This window comes from Festucalex cinctus, chromosome 19 (genome assembly GCF_051991245.1).
Source record: "Festucalex cinctus isolate MCC-2025b chromosome 19, RoL_Fcin_1.0, whole genome shotgun sequence".
In the NCBI taxonomy this organism is placed as follows: Eukaryota; Metazoa; Chordata; class Actinopteri; order Syngnathiformes; family Syngnathidae; genus Festucalex; species Festucalex cinctus.
Genome location: NC_135429.1, coordinates 10,404,446 through 10,423,651, shown reverse-complemented (window position 1 = coordinate 10,423,651; position 19,206 = coordinate 10,404,446). Strand labels below are relative to the sequence as shown.

The window sequence follows — 19,206 nt, the reverse complement described above, 5'->3', positions numbered from 1 at the left end:
GTGGAGAAGTCTGTTTGCTTATATATGTTTGTGCTTTAATACAATTTAGGCTTCGTTTTCCAATTGTTGCGGGACATAAATACCAGCGAGTTTAGAATTCTGTTGCAGATGCTGCTTCTTAATTGGTGTACTGTTGAATCGGTTACATTTTTATTGCACTTTTTTGTGTGTGTTTAGTTTTTCATCAAATAGTTACCGGACTTTGCCCATTTTTCTAAAACTTACTTGCGTCCACCCGGTTCAGATTTTATTTTAGAATATTTTGACAGTTTCATCAGTTTCTTAAAATAGGATATATATATTTATTACTACATTTTACCTGTTTGTTTTCTAAAAATATATTAAACTTTTATTTAATCAGGATGACACTTTTTTTTTTTTTTTTTTTGTCAAATGTTTCAAATTTTTTTTTTTTTTTTTATTTTAAAATATTTTATTTATTGAGTTTCTTTACCAATAATCATGGAGACAAGTTTCATCAAATATTAGAATTTTCTTGTTACATTATTCTTGACGTACAGTGTACTGTAACCCCCTTAAGGTGGTGGCCTCATATTACAGTCTGTCACAAGCTGCCTTCTGATTGGTTCTCCTCCCCGAGCAGGCAAGTATTACACACAGGAGTTTGGTTGCACTGACTCACGCTTGAATAAAATATGAAGACAGCACTGTGCGATGTTTCTCTACAGGAAGGCATCATGAGGCCCCAGGTGGAGGGGACCCTGCTTTACCCTTGCCCCATGATGCACTGACCCTCCCAAAAGGGATGGATACAGGCAGTAGTGACGGGGACATTTTGGATGGCTGAGGTGTTTTTGGGGAGCGGTCTGGCAACGATGGAGCTGCCCAGACGTCTGAACTGGTTCCGGAAGCATCCCCGGAGGCCTCGCGTACGCCGACGAGAGTTCAACCGTAAGTGTCGCTGTTTTCTCTTAATGGGTTTTGGCACTGATGACATCTTTTATTTGACCCTTTCACCTAATCTTCAATGTTAAGATCCCTAAAGTTGGAAAAAATGTCCCCTCTACTCGCGCTTCAGTCTTTCTCTGAACTTATGGCTGACAATGAGGCTCTCTAAAGCAGCCACACGAGTGTGAAGCCCCTCTCCAGACACTGGCTGTCAAGTCTGAGTTAAAAACAAAAACAAATCCCCAACATCTTGCTCTTCTGTCGTGCTCTGCATGATTGTTGCGCACTCAATCAACGAGGGACTCTATTTTTTTGTTTTGTTTTTGTTTTTTAATATTTCATTGTAATTTCCACGACCATCTTTTTGCTTTGAAGTGCGACGTAACTCGTAGCATTTCATTTAAATTTTATTGCATTTTGTACTTTTGAAAAGTAATGAATACAACAAACTATACTATACAGTTTAATAATTGTTTTTGTGACGTATTTATTTGTAAGGCTTTATGAATATTTCTTTATCACTTAAAACAAAACATAATGTTATTTATTTCCATGTATTACTCTTTGCTACAACACTAATACAAATTTAAAAAAAGAAAAGGAAAAAATCATATTTAATATTCTACATATTTAGATTTTTTTTTCCCCTTCTTCAGACTTGATCCTAGTTATCCTACTACTGACCAGCAGGGGTCCTCCTACACTTGATGATAATATTATGACATCTTCTCCCACACATGTACAATGTTTGCTTTATCAGTGTTACATTTTAGATAACCTTATTATTATCATCATTTAGTGTTTTTATTACTACACCCGATTGTCTCTTCTTTGTCCTGTCCATCAACTCTGCTCTCCTAGTGTGGCAATAAGAACCATGATTAGCACGTGACATCTTGACTTCTCACTCCATAGCAACGGGAAAATTGCGCGTTGCCTCGCCTCTTAATTTTCTGGCTCTGTTGGAAGCTCTCCGGAATAAAAGGCTGCTTGCGTGGGTGCGTGCATGCTGCTGGTGGGGGAAACAGTCCGGGAAGCTTTCGTTTTTGTGGCCGACAAGAGCTCATTGTAAAAATGCATGAAAAAAGTCATTATTTCATCATTGAAATTTGGTGAGAATTTCCTGCGCACATCCTGTTAGTGAGCCATAATGATAAACAAGTTAAGACTAATCTGTGCATCCAATAAAACTACTATACTGACATGGCACATGAATACATCACTAAATGCAAATGTCCCACCATTGTGTAAACATCTTCACTGTACAATCAAATAAGTGCTGCTTATCAGAAGTTAATTCTAATTTTTGTATCCTCAAAACTACTGCAGTGTATGTTGTGCATGACACATTACCAAACACAAATAACCATCACTGTGTTGACAACCTCACCAAGCAATCAAGTATTTTGTAAATTACACATTTTCAGAAACAGTCAATTTACAAAAATGTACTTAATTGCTTAATTCCACATTTGATTGGTGGGCAGACAACTCTTTATATACAAGACATTTAAAAATAAGGCTGGTTATCGATTTCTAATTTCCTCAATCGATTTTATTTTGATTCAAAAGAGTTCAGTTCGATTAGATTTTTTTTTTCCAATTCGACTCTCTTCAATTCAATCAGATATTGATTAATTATGGTACATCGATTATTCTTAAATGTCAAGGACATGATAAAAACTTCAAAAATATTAAATTCCAAAGTAAATTTTGCGACGGCAACACAAACATTACCAGAATAAATGAGATGAAAATGTTTTCGTAAACTATTTCACTAATTGTTACTATAAATTAAAAACATTCTGAATTGTCTTCAAGTGCAATAAGTCAGGTCTTTCGTAAATGTAAGTAAATACTTTTACAATCATGTGAAAAGTAATTTCAAGAAAACGGTAAGGGAAAAAAATCGGCCTTTAAACTTCAATTTTCTTAATTTATTGGAAAAAGAGATATAGAAAATAATTGATATCAGTATCAGGCTTGAAAAGGAAAATTGATTCTTCTATTTATTTATTTATTTATTTATTTATTTATTTATTTGAAACCCAGCCTTATTTAAAAGTCAATTGTCCATAATAAAGAGCAGGCAGTTGTCATCACTGAAAGAAATCTCAATAAAATATCTTCAATATCAGTTGCTAATTGGTTAAAAAAGCATCTGCGTTTCGTCAAAGGCCGCAACGTCTGCCAGCTTATCATGCTAAGATGAATGAAATTGAATCAGCCCAGCGGCTAAGCAGATTAGCTCCTTTTCCCGCAAGCGCGTTTTTTTTTTTTTTTCCTTATCTCTCTTCAGCACAACTGTAAAAGCCATCCTGGTGTTTTTAAGAGTGCCCTGAGGCTGGGAAAAAAATTGTCATCAATTTGTCATCAGCTAATGCTAGCTTGCTAACAATGACGGTTTTCAACCTGGCAACGGCTGACTCTGCTCTTTTAGCGACCGACACTCATTCCCACGTCGCCGTTGCCAGTTTTTTGTCTTTGTGTGGTCTGGAAGTCTCTTTACGGGGTCTTTGTGTGTGTGTGTGTGTGTGTGTGTGTGTGTCATCTGGCGTGAATGAAAAGAAAGATGCTGGCTAAAGCTCATGCTGGTTTCCGCCAAAAACAAGCGCAAATGACCCAGAAAAGAACGTCACAAATGGTGTGAAAGAAAAGCTTGCTAAGCGTCTTAGCTGACACAAATTTAATGTAAAGTGTCTTCTTGCCACTCACTTCTCGGTATGGTTTATAGTATAGGGTTGAGGTCTCAAACCAAAACCAGAGAATGCCTCAGCTTTTGTGAATGAGAGTCATTAAACAAGCAGCTAGTAATGATGTAATCATCGCTGGCAGCAGGGTGGGGTCAGGAAACAAACAACTTCCTGTCCCACGCCACCCAAACGTATCCCATCACCTGCAGAAAGGGGAAGTGGACATTTTCGAAAGCTCTCGGCCTACATGGAAGGAAGGTTGGCCAATGCGAAGGGTGCACAAGTAGTACTCGTGCACAGAGAAAAACAGGAAGTGAAGGGCGGGAATCGAGCGAGTGTGTCCGAGCGTACAAATGGCGACTTGTGTGACTTTCTGCACCGATGAGCACGGCACTTCTTCATCACGCGTCATGACATCCAAAAATTTGACTACTTCTACATGCTGGATGTACTGTACTGTATGTGCGCGTGTGTTCTCTCCATCTGCCCTGGCCTCACATCTGTCCTCTCTGGCGTAGCAGGATGTTACTCCATCCATAAATGACCTACATTTTTGCCACTTGCCATTTATTTTGTGGGCAAAATATAGCTAACTTTGAACTGGGACTGTCATTTAAGTCATTTAATAATCACCCAACAATTAACTTAAGATGTTGGTAACGTTGTGTTTCTGTAAAATAATAAAATTAGTGTTGGGCACCTTCCCATAAAATAAAAATAAATATATCAAATAATTTAAAAAAATAAATAAATAACCTTGTCAACCAAAACTTATGTAATTTTGCCAGATTTTAATTTTAAGTTTTTTTTTAATTAAAAAATTGTTTGGACTCCAAAATAATACACAACTGTATTTTGGCAGATTAAAAAAAAATTTAAATTAGTTTGGCACTCCCTCATACTTCATCATACTTAGACAGTAAATAAATTGATTAGACAAAATATATATCTATTGTTTTAAAATGGGCACCACCCAAAAAGGTTAGAATTGATTTCCACCTAAATTTAAAGACATTATTTTTTTTAATAAATATTTTATTTGCAAATTTAAAAGGAGTTGGCACCCAATAAATTGAGCCAATTTGTTCTGCAACAAAATAAAACTTTTTTTTCTTTTTTTTTTTTTTTTTGGCAAAATTAATTAGAAACTGAAAAAAAAAAAAAAAAATCAACATTGTCCTCGTGAATGACGAGGCAAGCCGCTGTTGTGCGTCCAAATTTCTTGCTGAGTGACCAACATTCAGCAATCAATCAAATGGTCATCCTTGTGTATGGTGCCAGTCTCCATCGTCTCATGCCCGCTGTGCCCTCTACAGAGACAATAAGACAATTGTGAAGATGGGGGGGAAAAAAAAAAAGACAATAGCGATAGGGAAAAAGAGTGCTCAATGAAAGGTCGGTGTCAGTAGAGGAACAGCTTTCTTCCTAATGGAGCGTCGCGTTAAGACGTTAAACCATATGTGGATAAGACGATATGGCTACTACAGTACGTATTTTGTTTCTATTATTAATAATCAAATGTTTGTGATTCACAGTATTGCTTCGAGAACAGCTGAAGTTTATTTTGGGATTATCAAAGGCAATTATTTGCTGATTATTCTTATTATTATTATTATATTATTTACAATTATTTCCTTCTTTTTCATTTTCTTTTAGGTTATAGTTCAAATCGAAACTTTTTTAAAATTGTACATTCCCTAGTCTTTTTTTTTTTTTTTTTTAAATCATAAAATCCTGGCATTTGTTTACGGGTATGTAGACTTCATATCCATTGTACACGATGAGTGTGCTCCATTCACACAAATGGACACGTTCACCCCGAATGCGCAATGGATGGCGTGACAAATGCGATTTAAGAATGCAATGTCTTCATTATTGTTGCTATGGTAATCAGGCAACCTTAGCAATGGGCTGCCATTGGCTCATCGTGCTAGCAAACAAAGAACACCAGAATGAACGTTAAGTTGGCCTGACTGGACGGGCAATGGTCGAAGATGTATGTTGCATTAAAAAAAAAATAAAAAAATGACGATGATAAATTATAATAATATCCCCTCCAAAAAAATCTGAAAATGTGACAAAAAAAATTGTTTAAACCTTAAAATAACAATGAAGACACATATTTAGTTAAAAAAAAATAATTGATTAAACTTAAAAAATGTAAAACTTGTTTGTGATTAAAAACTAATGTTTGGGGAGGGGGGGGGATCAAATTTTATGGCAATAAAAATAGTTTTGTAACCAAAAACAAAACAAAAACTTGCTAATTTCTTTAACACAAAAAATGAACTTGTTGGCCGTCCCCCATACTGTTGTCCCGTTTTGTAAATTTGTAGATTTGCGTCCGTCCAGCATATGTCTCCTTCGAAGTGTTGACCACCTTGATGCTAAATGGGGTCCGTTTATTTCCCCTGCTGGTGCAAACAATGCACCCCCTTATTTACATACAGCCCGCCTCTTTGCTTTGTGCAACAACAATTCATCGAACGTCGTCGTCGTATCACAAGTGACCTAACATCAAAGAATTTCATCACTTTTGTTGCAATTTCCTTTTCGCGTTGGGAAAGTTGCTCACATTGCTCAAGCTCAAGCCCCCGCAGTGGCTTTATAATGTTGTTAGAGCGATGCATTTAAAAGTAAGACTTGGACGTCTCAGTACTTCTGTTCACTGGTGTGAGAGGAGGCGAAAATGAGTTTGTCCTCAGTTTTCCCCTGAGAGGAAGTCTTAAGGAAACGTGCTAATGAATATACGCCAGCCCTACTTTCTATTTCCACTTTGCCAAAGAGGAAATGACTCAGGAAACCACACAAAGATGCAAGATAGAACCAGTTCAAGGTTTAAAAAAAAAAAAAAAAAAAAATGGACACAGGATTAGATTCGGCCTCCAAATCTGGACCTTGTTGGATGCTTTATGGTTTTATTTATCCAATTTACAACCATTTTTACATCGGATCCCACGAAAGTCAATGTTTTTATATGTTGACTGGATGTTGTCAGTGTTTCATATTTTTGGGGGAATTGTATTTTGCGAGGGGGAAAAAAAACTAAAATGTGCAAAAATTGTCTACAGAAAAGGTAATGGAAATAATATTTTGACTACCCCAAATAAAGTTATCCTTTTATTGAAGTCATTCATCCATTCATTAATAAGAAAAAATATATTTATGCGAAAAATGCTATTAATTTCAAAAAGAAAAAAATACTTTACCAAATATTTTGCAAAGAAAAACATCACAAATGTATCGACCCAGAAATAATCACTATTATTTGGATACATTTTATAGCCAAAACAAAATAAATGGCTCCCCTGCTAGAAAAAAAAATAATAATAATTAACCAAAAGTTCATATATTGGAAAAAATACAGTATTTTGGCAACCACAAAAAAAAATTCTAAATTAATTTTTAAAAAAACAACCCACACACAATAAAATACTATTTGTACAGCAAGAGTTAATGGATGGAAAATCAAACTACACAAATTTCCAAATTAGTAACCCTCCACAGAATATAATTTCATCCACGACTAAAATAACATTTGCTCAAACCAAAAAAAAACAAAAACAACAACTTCGTAACCAAAATATTTTGCAAACATTAGGAAGAAAAAAAAATATATATATATTTAGCAAGCCCAAAAATGAGCATCATCATCTTTCCTTTTAGTTTGAACTTGTGCAGGTGTACCTAATCAAGTGTCCGCATGGTGTATTTCCAGTTGGGCGCCATGGCGACCACGTGAGATATTAATAGCCACAGCACTGAGGCCTCTCCATTTAGGCCGAGTGAAGTGCCGAAGAAAAAATATCTTTGTGAACCGTGAAGGAATGACACGCGCACGCACATACACGTGCACATACACTTTGACAGCATCTGTGCTTGTTTTAAAACACGTCTGCTAATTATTCCTACTAATCATCAGTCGCCTCACCACTTGCACACGCGCACACGCACACTTACTCATACAAGTGATCTCCAGGCGGCACACATACATACACGCGCACACACACTCTCACTTCAGCTTTGCACAGGATGTTACGAAACGGCCCGCCCAGTTGGTGAAAACTTAGCGAAGGGTCGCTCGCTTGTGTGCACTGCATGGCAGTCGGCACGCGCTTGCTTCGCCTCGTCCGCTGGGCTTGACGCACCACCGCACCACAAGAAGAAGAAGAAGAAGAAGAAGAAGAAGAAGAGTGATGGCCGCCACGGAGGATGACCTGGACGAGATGATGATGATGCGCGAGGAGGCGGAGGACGTCTTCTATGAGGATGAGAAACGGCGAGATGGGGGTGCGCCGGGTGAGTCGCAAGTTTGGCAGATGGTGCGAAGGGGTGCATGCATGATGAGATGCAACTTGAGTTGAGTTTTTTTTAAATTTCATTTGGTTTGAGGAAAAAGTGGTGCGCCCTTGCATTGTGTTGGTATAATATGGGAGAGAACTGAAATAAGTTGTGTACCCGCATTTTGTGACACTTTGTTGATGCATTTATGAATTGTGGAATTGGGCTATAATCAACCAGTTTTCAAAAGTGGTGCGACGTCAACATTTTTACGTTTTTGTGATATAGGCTAGAGTTGAAATTAGGTGCACCCAATTTGAAACAGGTTTTGGTCCTTGATTTGTCTTGTAGGAGAAAAATAATGAGGAATTTGTCAACCTATTTTTCAAAAAGGAGTGCGCCTTCACGATACGGGTGTTCCTGTGATCCATGAGTGGAGGATCGCACTGGTGTGCAGTGAATGGGCGTCAGTTGTGTTGCTGCAGCGCGTTTGGAAAAGGAAGAAGAACATCAGACGGGCTGACTGATTATTTATAGGCGGAACCATGAAAAACGGAGCGCGGTTGTGTAATGCTTCACTCGTTTTAAAACAAATATGAGCAGAAATGTGCTGATGCGAGACGTTCACTTTTTTCAAACTTTTTAGACAACGAAATGGCTTCTCACACACAGTTTCAAACTAGCAGATTTCCTTAACTAGGACGCCAAAGGATGAAGGTACACCCGAGACTGTAAGACTGTTGAAGTAGTGCAGAAGATTTGGAAATGTCTCAATAACTCTGTTTTCCAAGAGGGTGCATGGATTAAACTCAGTATGAACATTTCCTCAAGCAATCATATGTTTGACATGTTTGTGAAGATTATTTTTACTTGATGTCATGTGTGTGGATAAGGATGAATCTTATGCATACCCTTGAGGTCACATGCGCACCCCCGCCTCTACATGTGTCATCATATTTCCTTATTTTTCTTCCAGTCTGGAGTTCACTGCAGTTGTTTCTCTCCTCACTTCAATTCTCACACACCACCATGGTTTGGGAATCCCGCTAAAGGGAGGTTGCGCACCCCTTTGGCATGTTTCATCGTCATATTTATTTGCTTCCAACGTGGCGATTGTTCACATTTATATCTGCTGCCTTCATGCATACCTCAGTTTTAAATCTGATGCACCCTCTGATGGGCGCACCCACGGTTTTTAATCTGAGGTAGCCTATGAAAAAGATAATTGCGCACCCCTCTCACTAGCTCTATATCACGTATTCTTGTATTTTATCTAGTCTCTAACCCATTCCTTTCCATATGGGGACTTCCTGTGCGCCGCATTTCTCATTTTAAAATCTGGCGTACTCCTTTCATTTGTATTCTAAACTCACCCCCCGCTCCATATTTCATCATCACATTTCCTTATTTTCTTCCAATCTGCAGTTCGGCCGGTGACTCTTTGCCCCTCTATGATTCTGACGCACCCCCTCAGGCACTTGGTGCACCCCCTCTGTGGTGTTGTGCTGCATTCCGGTAACGGCAATGAAGTGGGCTATTCTAAAAACTCCGAACATGAGCGGAATTTGACAAATCAGACAGACAGACATGTTGGCTCTGGTTTCCAGAGACGTTCCCGCGGGTCTTTTGGGAGGAACGTAACAACAGTGACGAGCTGTCATTACAAACTTCGGCGGGGAACGTTTGAAGGCCACTTCCAGGAAGCTGACTATGCTTTTCCTCGGGCTCCGGTCGGACTTTTACACCAGGAAGGCTTCCCCTCAAAGCCGTGCGAGTCAAAGAAAACAGGACGAGTAGGCGGAGGCACGACAGGTTCATATTTGCGCACATATGTGTACGTACACGGCGGTAAATGCACCCGGCAGTCAGAGCCCAACATTGATGACAAACTTAATTACAGGCCCAAGTTGGCAGCAGCTGAAGAAGCCTGAGCCTGTTTGAGGCTTGCATGTTTCACCACACAAAAAAAGTTCAGGATTTGGGGCTTTGGGGTGACATTTTAGAGTGAACCGAAATTTGCGCTATAACCTCTAAAGGTCAATGTAAATTGACCTTCTGTAAACTGTTGAATGCTTCAGTGTAAATTATTATTTTTTTAATTATCAAATTTATAGACCATTCAGAGACGCTTTTTTTTTTTCTCTCACTGTAGGACCACCTACTGGACAATGGTGGGGCATAACCGCACTTGCCCCATTGTAAAATTTCCTCTTTTTTTTTTAACGTAGCATCCAATTTAAATGATCGTTCACCAAAAAGTATGTTAAAAATTACTAGATTTATTCATCTTTACTTATAACCATTAAATGTTTTGTCCCCCCCCTCCAACATCACCATCTGCTGAACGTGTTGGGGCTTGCCCAGAATGCAAAATAGCCACTAACCTTTTCATGCAGCTTTCATTTTTCGCGTTGCCTTAAAAAAGATGTATCAAGGATGACAATATTTATACAAACATTTTTGTGTTTTATGTGTGCACCATCTGCTGGACATGTTGGGGCTCCCCCACATTTGCCCTAATTTAAAATGGCCACAAACCTTTTTATGCACCTTCCATTTTTTTCCATGGATAAATTGTAGGATTTGTACACATTAATTTTAACAATTTCAAACTTTTTTTTTTTTTACTATAGTGCCATCTGTGGGACATTGTGGGCCACTACAACAGGTGACCCAAATGCATTTTTTTTTTTTTTTTTTTTTTTTTTTTTTTTTTTTACAAGCTTTTTATGCAGCGTGTCTCTTTTCTTCAGATGGAAGCTCAAAGGTGGAAAAAAAAATCTTCTTTCCCCCTTGCGTAAATATGAATTATGTTGCCAAGTGGTTACGGAATCCCTTTTCTTCCTTCCTGGCGTTGTAATGCCCAGTGATGGATGAAAAGGGACAAAAGCATTTTCTGCTCCCGTTGCTTCTTGGAAGGGCGCACACTCAATTGGATTTGGACGCACCGGGCGGAACAGCGCGTCCACTTACGCAGGCCAATTACCGTGACGTCTCTCACAGAAGACTCGCACAAAGACGGATGTACTGAAAAATACTTGGGGAAGAAACCCCTCCCTCAAATAGACGTCTCCCTTTTCCTCACTAGAAGAAAATTGATGGATAATAGCACTACTGAGCCTGTTTGCTAACCAAAACGGTAGTACTCAAACATGCTTCATATGAATGAAAGGGTGGAGAGTATTGTACCCACAAAAAAAGGTGTATGCATCATATTATGTCAATACTGATGCAGATGTAACTCAGTTTTTGGCCTGTGTGGATTTGAATAAATGAAAATTAACTTGTCAAACTGGATTTGGGTTAAATGTGGCGAAAGGGTAGTCAAGTACAAATCTTTGATGTGTGAGTGGATTTTCTTGTCAATTTATATGATTTTGAGTATTAAAAAAAAAGGTTAAATGTAATTATTTTTTTACATTCGTTAAAGCGCTTTTTTTGTTTGACATGAACTACACATTTGTCAATTTTTAGTGTGTTGTATAAATCAAATAGAAAATGTAAAATTAGATTTCTTTTGAATTTAAACATGCTTTATATAATGTGTGAGGAAAAGTTTCGTGTTTTAATACGTTAGTGCGTTTATGTACATTTTCTGTGGTGCCTTGTTGTTCATTTAGGACTGCGTGAATTACAAATGCACTCAGATTGGTCAGATTATTATTTATTTATTTTTTTGATAAAGCATCTTGTGGAAGTCAGATAACTGAGTTTGATTTGGTAGCATTCATGAATTGATAACATTTTTGAAAACTGCAGTTTCACCTGTCATTTTATTAGGATTCTGTCCCTCCGCGTATGCCGTCCAAAACCCGGAAGTCAATCATGCCTGGCCCCGCCCTCTCGATCTCTTATTGGTTGGCGGTTTCCCAGGAGGAGCGAGGCGAACACAAACAGCGATGTGTGGGAGTGGGCGCACTGTAGTGTCTGACCGACGTCGAAGCGACACTCGTTGCTGGTTTACCCTTGAGATTTACTCGTTTTAATCACCGGTTTTGTCATATTTTTGACGTTTTTTATTTTTATTTTTTCTGCTTGTGGCATACGAGCTGGGGGAAAGTAGCTCTTTGTGACGCATAAATGAATGAGCGGATGGATGGAGGAGAACAGGTAGACGAGCCCCGAAAACATCACTGAGGAGCGACTTTAGACGACGAAAAGCAAATATAAACATTGCGGAGGTGAGTAAAAAAAAATATATAAATTGTTATTAAATAAAACGAATGCGAATAATGTGTCCTCCCCCTTCCAATGGGTCAGTGGACCACGGGGGCATTCAGGGATATGAAGGCGAAAGCCTGATTTTCACTTGTAGTCCTACGATGGTGCGTTTGAGGACGCACGAATTACACACGAATCCTGCTTTCTATTTTTATCCCGAGTTTGCCTCCCCTTTTGGTGTCTTTAAATATCAAACTACGTGCAAGTGACATGAGGTCACGGTGCGTGCGACTTTTGTACGTTTTGTTGTGGGGGGTGGCTCCATACGCCGCAGCAATTATGGGTTTTGTTGGTTGGTCCCGTCTGGTGTTGTCATATATTTTCCAATGTGGAGTAGTCGTTTTTCCGGGGATATTCCCATGACATTTCGGTGAGCAAACACACAAAAACGTTGCAAGATAATCGAAATGTTAAATTAAAAACAATAGGTGGTGTTTTTTATTTTGTTTGTTTTTTTTTAAACCACGATGCAACCGATATTGAATTACAGCTGGGCAGCAGGTGCTTATATCAGGTAGTCACAGAATTGCTTAATAATTTTTTTCTGGTCACTTGTTACTAGGAAGAATTTGTTGGACTAAGTCATTTGTTTGTGCTCCATTAAATCGGAGTTCATTAAAAATAAATAAAATAAACAGTACTTCACTTAGTTCTCAGTGGTGCCCCTAAAATTACCACTAGCATTTGAAAATAGTATCCAGCTTGGTTGATTCCTACCGTGAAGTCCTTTTTTAAAAAATTATTTATTTTATTTTTTTTTAAATCAACAACTAAGTTGATTTCTTTATAAAATTATACTCCTGAAATAGAATTAAAGTGAGCCACACAGCTAGCAGGTGCACTAGCAACAATCAGTATTGTTTCAATTGGTTGCTTGTTGCTAGGTAGAATTTGTTGGACAAGTCATGTTTTTTCTCCTGAAAGCTTGATTTATGAAAATGCCAAGTTTTACAATCGATACAAAAAACAATTGCACATTTATATGAACTTTTCAATTCAATCACTACTCAAAGCCATTTTCACCCTTGATGCACTTAAATTTTAATGTCACTTTTATGATACTTGTCACTATATTAGCAAATGTTAACCTGATTTATTTATTTTTCTGTCATGATAGATCATTTTTAGACTCACCATAACAGTATTTAACTTATTCAGTCTATCAGATTCAGTTATGTGGGATTTTCTTCATTTTGACATGTTAAAGCCTTGGGGGAGGTCGGCTTTCTGTCACGGTGTTTGCTTACTGTTTGTTTTGCGTGTTTATTCCACCCGGAGACAGGATTTGTGACATGTTTGTGTTGAATGTGTGTCATCCTTTGAGGTGGTTTTGTGTTTCTCTTGAGTCACATCATTTTATTTTGAATCCCATGGCACTTTTTGTGTGGACTAGGCACTAAGGAGGCGTGGAAAAAAAAATAAAGAAACTAATTTAATTCCATTGTGTCCGAAAAGCACCCTGCCACTTTGCTGGAAAGGGTGAAAGGTCACTGGTGTGTCGTGACACCACCCATAGTGGATGTGTCTGCTGCTGAGATAAGCTAGCACTCTCTGAAAATCACTTTTTCCTGCAAATTTGGCCCTGTTTTGGAAATGTAGCTGCCTCCACCAGTGCAGCCATTTGTTGCCACCTGTCCAGATTAGAGAACATTGTCACATATTTGTCGTCATCATTCACGGAAGTTTGCAACTGCCAATGAGCAGTAAACGTTTTTGGCTGGATAGTACGTTTGAATATTATTTAAATGCGTTAAAATGTACTTGCCAGTTTGAACGTACATGTAGGCTAAATGCTACAAACATAGCCTATTTTTCCATAATGTCACGGGGTATTACTTGGGTATACGCGAGTGGGAAAAAATATACTTTATTTTTTTTAAGCATTTGGCCCATATTATACGAATATTTTTGAAAATTAGGAATAAACAATGTTTTTTACTTTTATGGTTTATTATGTCTGTAGTGCATTACTGTATTAGGTTTTGCATTTTTTCCCCATAATGTATATGCAAGTAATATCCTGTGGCATTATGGGAAAATATGCTATAGTATGTTTGCACCATTACGAGTATGTTCGAATGTACTCGCAAATATGTTTGAAGGTATTTAAGAGTATGTTCAAATGTATTTAAAAAAAAATTCCAATGTACTCGCATTTGAAATCCGTTTTAATGTACTCGCCAGTCAAAACGTTCACTCCGCATTGGCAGTTCCATGTGTGCGAGATGGCATGTAAAATCGTATGCACTGGTGTCAGATGCAAATCTTTTCGAACGCTACAGTTTCCGAGTGAATTCTCAAACTTTTGCCGCCCACACTCTAGCCAGAGTGCAAACTCAACTATCCACGCAACTTGACATTACCCGTCTGTCGTTACGCCTGCCAGGCTTGGTGTAAATCACACACTCGTGGTAGATGAGTTGCATTAGGGGAAAAAAAAATGTTGGAGGTTAAATGTTTTTTTTGAGTGTCGTAGCAGGTCGGCTTTGATATGGTTAAGTGGTTGCGCTTTGCCTCCCCTGCCAGCATGTTTGGGCTGCGGTGAAGCGCTTTTGAAAGAGAGTCCGAGTCGGGATGCAAAGCAGCGTCTGTTCCCAGACTCTCTCTCTTTCTTTCGCTCGCTCGCTCTGCCTTTTCCGGAACGGTCTTTTCATTCCCCGGCATGTAGCGCACATGCTCATTTCCACACAGGCCTTTCACCAAAGTCTCATTAAGGGAATTATGCCCACGGCGTGGTTTGGAGGAAATTCAGCAGCCTTTTTTTTTTGTTGTTGCTTTTTTGGGGTGGGTTTTCACCCTCGAGCCCACCCTTATAAAAGTGGCTTTAACACTACTGTGAATTGTGAGTGTGGAATAAATGAGTTTCTTTGAATCAGATGAACAGTACATTTTACTGCAGATTGCCGTCTACATGAATGTTTGGTTGACAGAAAAAAAATGCCTGTGTCTCATCAACCACCCTAAAATATGTCCAGTTTTCAAGTAATACAAGGAAAGTAATCGCTACATGATAAAATAAAACAAAGTAAAACACTTAAGGGAGAGCAGGGAGTTCTCAGAACAGCTTGAGTCTCTTGCATATTTGGTATGCTAAGCAGTAGCCATGATACTATGAGCTAATTGGTCTTAGTTGATTAATTGTGTTAGTAGTCTTACCCCAAAAAAAAGTTAAAATGCCCAAAAAATATGCAACTGGCGTTTAAAATTGTTTTAATTTGACTTTTTAAAAATGTTTTTTTTCCCAGTAAATTCTTCAATTTGTAGAATTTTAATGCGTTCTCAGCTTATTTGGCTTATTTCTCCGATATACTGGACTTAAACTTAAACATGGCCGAATGAACAGAACGTTTCCTGCTTCCTCGTCCATGCGTCTTTCCATCTGCTTGTCTTTTTTTAAGGAGCGATGTGGGGGTGTAGTAGTAAATGTAGACCACCGCATTCTTACACGAGGAGTGCCCTTTTAAAAGTTATTTCATACACAGGCCTGCTGCAGTAAAACTTGGACAAAGCTCCCTGGTAACTTTGAGGCTAATGGAATAGACAGGGAGAGAAAACTGGTGCAACAAAATGTCAAGTATATTTTAAATTCGAGCAATCCTGATCCACTCTCGCCCTCAAGGTGGCGGTAATGCTTATTATGAAATTGTATAAAACTGCTTAGTGTATGTATAGCACAGTACTTGGCCTTCATGAAAATGAAGAACCGCGCCGTCCTGCACATTAATCATGTTTATTCAATGATTACGTTTTAAAGAGAGAAACCAAAATCTTGATAAAATGTCAATTACTCGTCCAGCCCTGGCGGGCGATGCTAGTCCTCAGACTTATATTTAGACATTTGAGTGACAATAGACCCGTCGAGTCAGAGGTTATCTCATCCGAGGCTGATAGTTAACGACGGTCAGGCCTGTTCCGGCTTGTCGCACCCTGCAATGAGTGCTTCCTCGGTGAGGCGGGGGGCTTTTAATTTGGGCTGTGGAGGTGACTTGTTGTGTTAAGTGCTATGCAGGAAGGACTGGCTGGAGGGCAGTCGGTAAGGGAGGTGGGAATTCTTCAGCTGTGTCTTTTAAAGTGTTGGTCAAAGTCCAGTTCGGGCTGACACGGCGGGTTTAACTGGAGGGTCTTGTAAAACCACTGAAATTTCAAAATGGCAGCAGATGTTGATGTTGCACCTTGATGTAAGCGATTTTCTTTTTCAAACCAAATACCAAAATTTCTTTCATCCCCTATAATCTTAATTGATTTTGTGCTAAATAAAAAGAACAGTCCAATGAAGTTGTATTGGTGTAAATAATACAAATTTTATGTTGCGGACAATAAGATTCCACTCCAGTCCAATAGGTGGTGGTAACTCAGGAATAATTGGCAAATCGTTTGCCTATTTGCATAATTGCTGATGTTGTTTTTAACTTGACCCTAACTTAATCGTCCCCGAAATCCCTAAAATAAATAAATGGAACCGATGTAAGCTAAACTGGTGTCCGTCTGCGGCGTTATTCAGTATCATTTCCTGCCGTGCACCAAATGGGTGCTAACCGTTTTTTTCTTCGATTTCTTCAGCCTTGGTGGAGTTCAGCGCTCGACTGATTGCCATTCTAGTCTAGTTATGTTTTTGCCCCACTTTATTTTTTCCATTCCTTCCATGCTCGTCTATCTGAAGCCCCTCCCCTTCCGTTTGGCCGCAGAGAATTTATGGAAGGGGTGTTGGGGAGAAAGGGGTGCGTTTGAACTTTGAACCCTTCCGCCTGTTGCCTCCAAGCAAAATGATGGAGGCTATTAATCCTCCACCATCCAACTCGCCATTACTGTATGACAGCATAGGGTGAGCTGGTTGGGTGGGGGGTGTACTGGCATGCAGCACATGGCACATGCTCCACGCCAGCGTCACATGATACGTGGAGGCGCACCTCTGGCGCGGAGCAGCTGGCCGACTGCGATTGCCGTAAGCGTTTTAGGGACCTAAGCTGATAATCTGTCTGTTTTGCTATTTTCTTCCCCTTTGCGGCAGCGAGATGACACAATATTGCGTCCAGAGTATTTTTGTATGCAAATATTTCGGGAGTCACTTTCAGCCAATCAGAAAGCGGACGAAATTAATGTCCACACCATGTGAAGTGTCAAGCAACGACGCATGGGAGGAATCATAGATAACGGAATATCACCTTAAAACTCATTACCTCCAAGCCATTTTCACTGAAGCAACCCACTTTTTATTTTTTTTCATTTTTTCAATTTACTGGATAGCGACAGATTTTGCAAGGCCCACTGAATATTGTGTTCTATTGATATAAAAACAGGGAACATACCAAAAGAAAGTTTAGAGTGTCTTCTTTCATCAGGGGAAAAAAGTATATTTCTATCTGTTTTGATTTTGTAGAAATTAGCATTAGAATATAGCTAAGTTTCATCATTCACAAATCTGTTTAAAACAGTGAAGAAAAGAGCTTTTGAAACATGGCTCTAGTTGATCTCTTATACTCTTCTGCTACCTGCTGGCCGTTTTTGTAAGGCAAGGCAAGGCAAGGCAAGGCAAGTTTATTTATATAGCACATTTCATACACAAGGCAACTCAATGTGCTTTACACGAGGAAAGACAACACATAAGCATCAAAAAACAATAGTTAACATTCAAAAAAAATAAATAAATAAAAATAGGTTACAAACTAACAATCTTAAAACATTATTCAACAAACTTTAAAAAATTTAACATAAAGTTTAAAATGATAATGATAAAACTAAAAAATAAAAATAAAAATAAAAATAATAATTAAAAAAACACTTAATTAAAGCTGTTTAAAAGTCCCTAATCAAAGGTATAAGAAAAAAGCAAAGTTTTTAACCTGGATTTGAAAGCATTTACACTCGGGGCTGACTTCACTTCTGTTGGCAGCCTATTCCATCTGTGTGCAGCATAGTAATAATAACTACTATTGTTTCAAGGATTCTCTTCAGGTCAGAGGCTGCATCAAAGCCTTCTGTATGCTCGAGCATAAAAATAAATAAATAAAAAAACGTATACATATGTCTTTGGGAGTATGGTAATATTTAAAATAGAACATTTATACTTTTTTGCGGAGCAAATTAGTGAAATTAGACAAAAATACTGTAAACAGATTTTCGGCACCTTCAGCCAATCATAATTTTCTTGATATAAAAAATCAGTTCTTCAAACCATAACTAATCAATTGGGGGGGGGAAATGGGGAAAAAAATCACAACTAATTTAATTGTATTTAAAAAAAGAAAAGAAAAAAAAAGACAACTAATTCACTGGAAAAAAAACCTGGAAAAAAAACCTGGAAAAAAAACCTGGAAAAAAAATCATACCTAATTAACTGAGGAAAAAACTGAAAAACATAACTAATTAATTGGAAAAAAAAAATCATAACTAATTAATAGGAAAAAACTTGCATTTCCCTCACTCCCTCGAGTAGTGAAGGGCCCCCAATATATCAATTTGGCACCACTTGTAATTTGAAACGATCATATATCTCGTTAAATGTTACATTTTACCAAACAACTTTACGCAAAATTGTCACACATCAATTTGCTATGACATGAATCATTTCTGTCAGGTCTATTTTGACCTTCGTGAAACCCTTGAGACTGATTTACCAAACCCCTGTGGTTCGATCAAACTCAGGTTAAGAACCACTGGCCTAATAGCATCATTTGAAAGTTTTCGGAAAAAAGAAAAATCATTAAAATTCTACAAACAAGATGAGTCCAGTTGCCTTGGTTTAACTTTGCGGTTTGACCTGGATGATTGAGTTTACACAGACAATGGCTTAGGCACTTAATCTGTAAGTTAACAATGTAGCAATTTCTTTCATTCCTGCTAGCGGGAATGCTAACGGTCTGGTTTCCCATGACTGTCGAGCACAGAGCTATCATCACAGTTGTGGTAGCCGCTATCAGTGAAAGGAATGTTTGTGTTCTCCTGCTAAAAACGGCTCTGAAACAACCGAGCTGATCCTTGTTTGCATAGTGGCCGCATTCCAGCATAGGTGCTGATCTTTCCACCAGTGGGGAGCCGCGCACATGTGGATTTTATTTATTATTTTTTTTGTATTGTACATTCCGTGTACTGTACTTTTGTCACA

General features: G+C 38.4%; 1 protein-coding gene across 5 annotated transcripts in view; it reads left to right on the top strand.

The window, feature by feature from the left end:
* Nucleotides 1-5,017: 5,017 nt before the first annotated feature.
* ripor2 (RHO family interacting cell polarization regulator 2) overlaps nucleotides 5,018-19,206 on the top strand; it is a 38,067-nt gene continuing 23,878 nt past the window's right edge. The window contains exon 1 of one of the 5 annotated variants that reach the window (XM_077507414.1): nucleotides 5,018-5,088. In XM_077507414.1, coding sequence (XP_077363540.1) covers nucleotides 5,031-5,088 — 58 coding nt within the window. In that variant the 5' untranslated portion in view covers nucleotides 5,018-5,030. Of the gene's footprint in view, nucleotides 5,089-7,623; nucleotides 7,902-11,766; nucleotides 12,065-12,365; nucleotides 12,475-19,206 lie in introns of those variants that run through there. The other 4 variants (XM_077507412.1, XM_077507417.1, XM_077507415.1 and 1 more) reach the window with 4 other exon arrangements.